At 50.7% G+C, this 1183-nt stretch overlaps 1 protein-coding gene across 2 annotated transcripts in view; it reads left to right on the top strand.

The window, feature by feature from the left end:
• Positions 1-273: 273 nt before the first annotated feature.
• The window catches only part of LOC107698652 (E3 ubiquitin-protein ligase RNF19A-like), a 21929-nt gene continuing 21019 nt past the window's right edge, over positions 274-1183 (top strand). The window contains exon 1 of one of the 2 annotated variants that reach the window (XM_016499725.1): positions 274-871. In XM_016499725.1, the coding sequence (XP_016355211.1) occupies positions 474-871 (398 nt within the window). In that variant the 5' untranslated portion in view covers positions 274-473. The remainder of the gene's footprint in view (positions 872-1183) is intronic. The other variant, XM_016499724.1, reaches the window with a different exon arrangement.

Below are 1183 nucleotides of genomic sequence, written 5' to 3'. Positions count from 1 at the left end.
TAGAATCAATATAAAATGTATTTCAAATGAGGTCATCTGTCTTCCACTGTTAGATGTGTGTTGTGTCTCACTCAGCCATGTCTCTGTTTCTTCACAGATCAGGTCGAGATCCAGCCTGGTGACTCCAAACTGACCCGTGTGTCCCAACTTGAGCTGCCTGGCTCAAGGGAGCAGCTTGCGGAGAGTTCACCACCATGTCTTAACACCTCACGCTCCCCTCTGAAAACCCTGTCCCCCCTTCCCTCTCCCTCCCCCTCCTCCTCCTCCTCCTCCTGCATCAGCCGCAGCAGCAGGGGTCCGAGAGGGACCTTCCCTCCGCCGCCTCATCCGTCAGTCTGCCCTCCGTACGGAAGACGCCTAAAAAACGCCGCATCTCGCTGCGCTCTCTGTTCCGCCGGCGCTGCGGGGACCCCAAATCCCGCAAGTCACGTGCACTGACCGCCGGAGGGGACGGCATCGCCAGTGTGGAGAGCATGCAGTCGGAAATGTGCCAGCAGCAGGATCACGCCTCGGCGCTTTCTGCACCTGGTGTGGCCTCCACCTCATCTTCATCTTCCTCATCCTCAGCCTCCACCTCTGAACTGCTGGAGTGCCCGCTGTGCCTGCTGCGCCACACCAGAGACCGCTTCCCTGACATCATGACATGCCACCACCGCTCTTGTGCCGACTGCCTCCGACAGTATCTGCGCATCGAGATCTCTGAGAGCAGGGTCAACATCAGCTGCCCAGAGTGCTCAGAGCGCTTCAACCCCCACGACATCCGCATGATACTCAACGACCGTGTGCTCATGGAGAAATATGAGGAGTTCATGCTGCGTCGCTGGCTGGTGGCCGACCCTGACTGCCGCTGGTGCCCTGCTCCAGACTGCGGGTAAGGGCACTTTTATTAAAATTGATTTGAGATTTTTCTATATGCATACACTACTGTTTGAAAGTTTGGAGTTAAGATAAAAAAACTGTTTATGAAAGCTGTATCTTAGGCTGCATTCACTCGATCGAAAACACAGTTAAAAAAAAAAGTAATATTGTGAAAAATTTAAATTAATTGTCTATTTGAATATATTTTAAAATGTAATTTATTCCTGTGATCAAAGCTGAATTTTCTGCATCATTACTCCAGTCTTTAGTGTAACATGATCCTTCAGAAATCATTCTAATATGCTGATTTGCTCAAGAAATACTT

This window comes from Sinocyclocheilus anshuiensis, unplaced genomic scaffold, assembly GCF_001515605.1.
Source record: "Sinocyclocheilus anshuiensis isolate Anshui unplaced genomic scaffold, SAMN03320099.WGS_v1.1 scaffold150, whole genome shotgun sequence".
Taxonomy (NCBI): domain Eukaryota; kingdom Metazoa; phylum Chordata; class Actinopteri; order Cypriniformes; family Cyprinidae; genus Sinocyclocheilus; species Sinocyclocheilus anshuiensis.
Note: the sequence above shows the minus strand (reverse complement) of the source record. Positions and strands in the feature narration are given on the sequence as shown.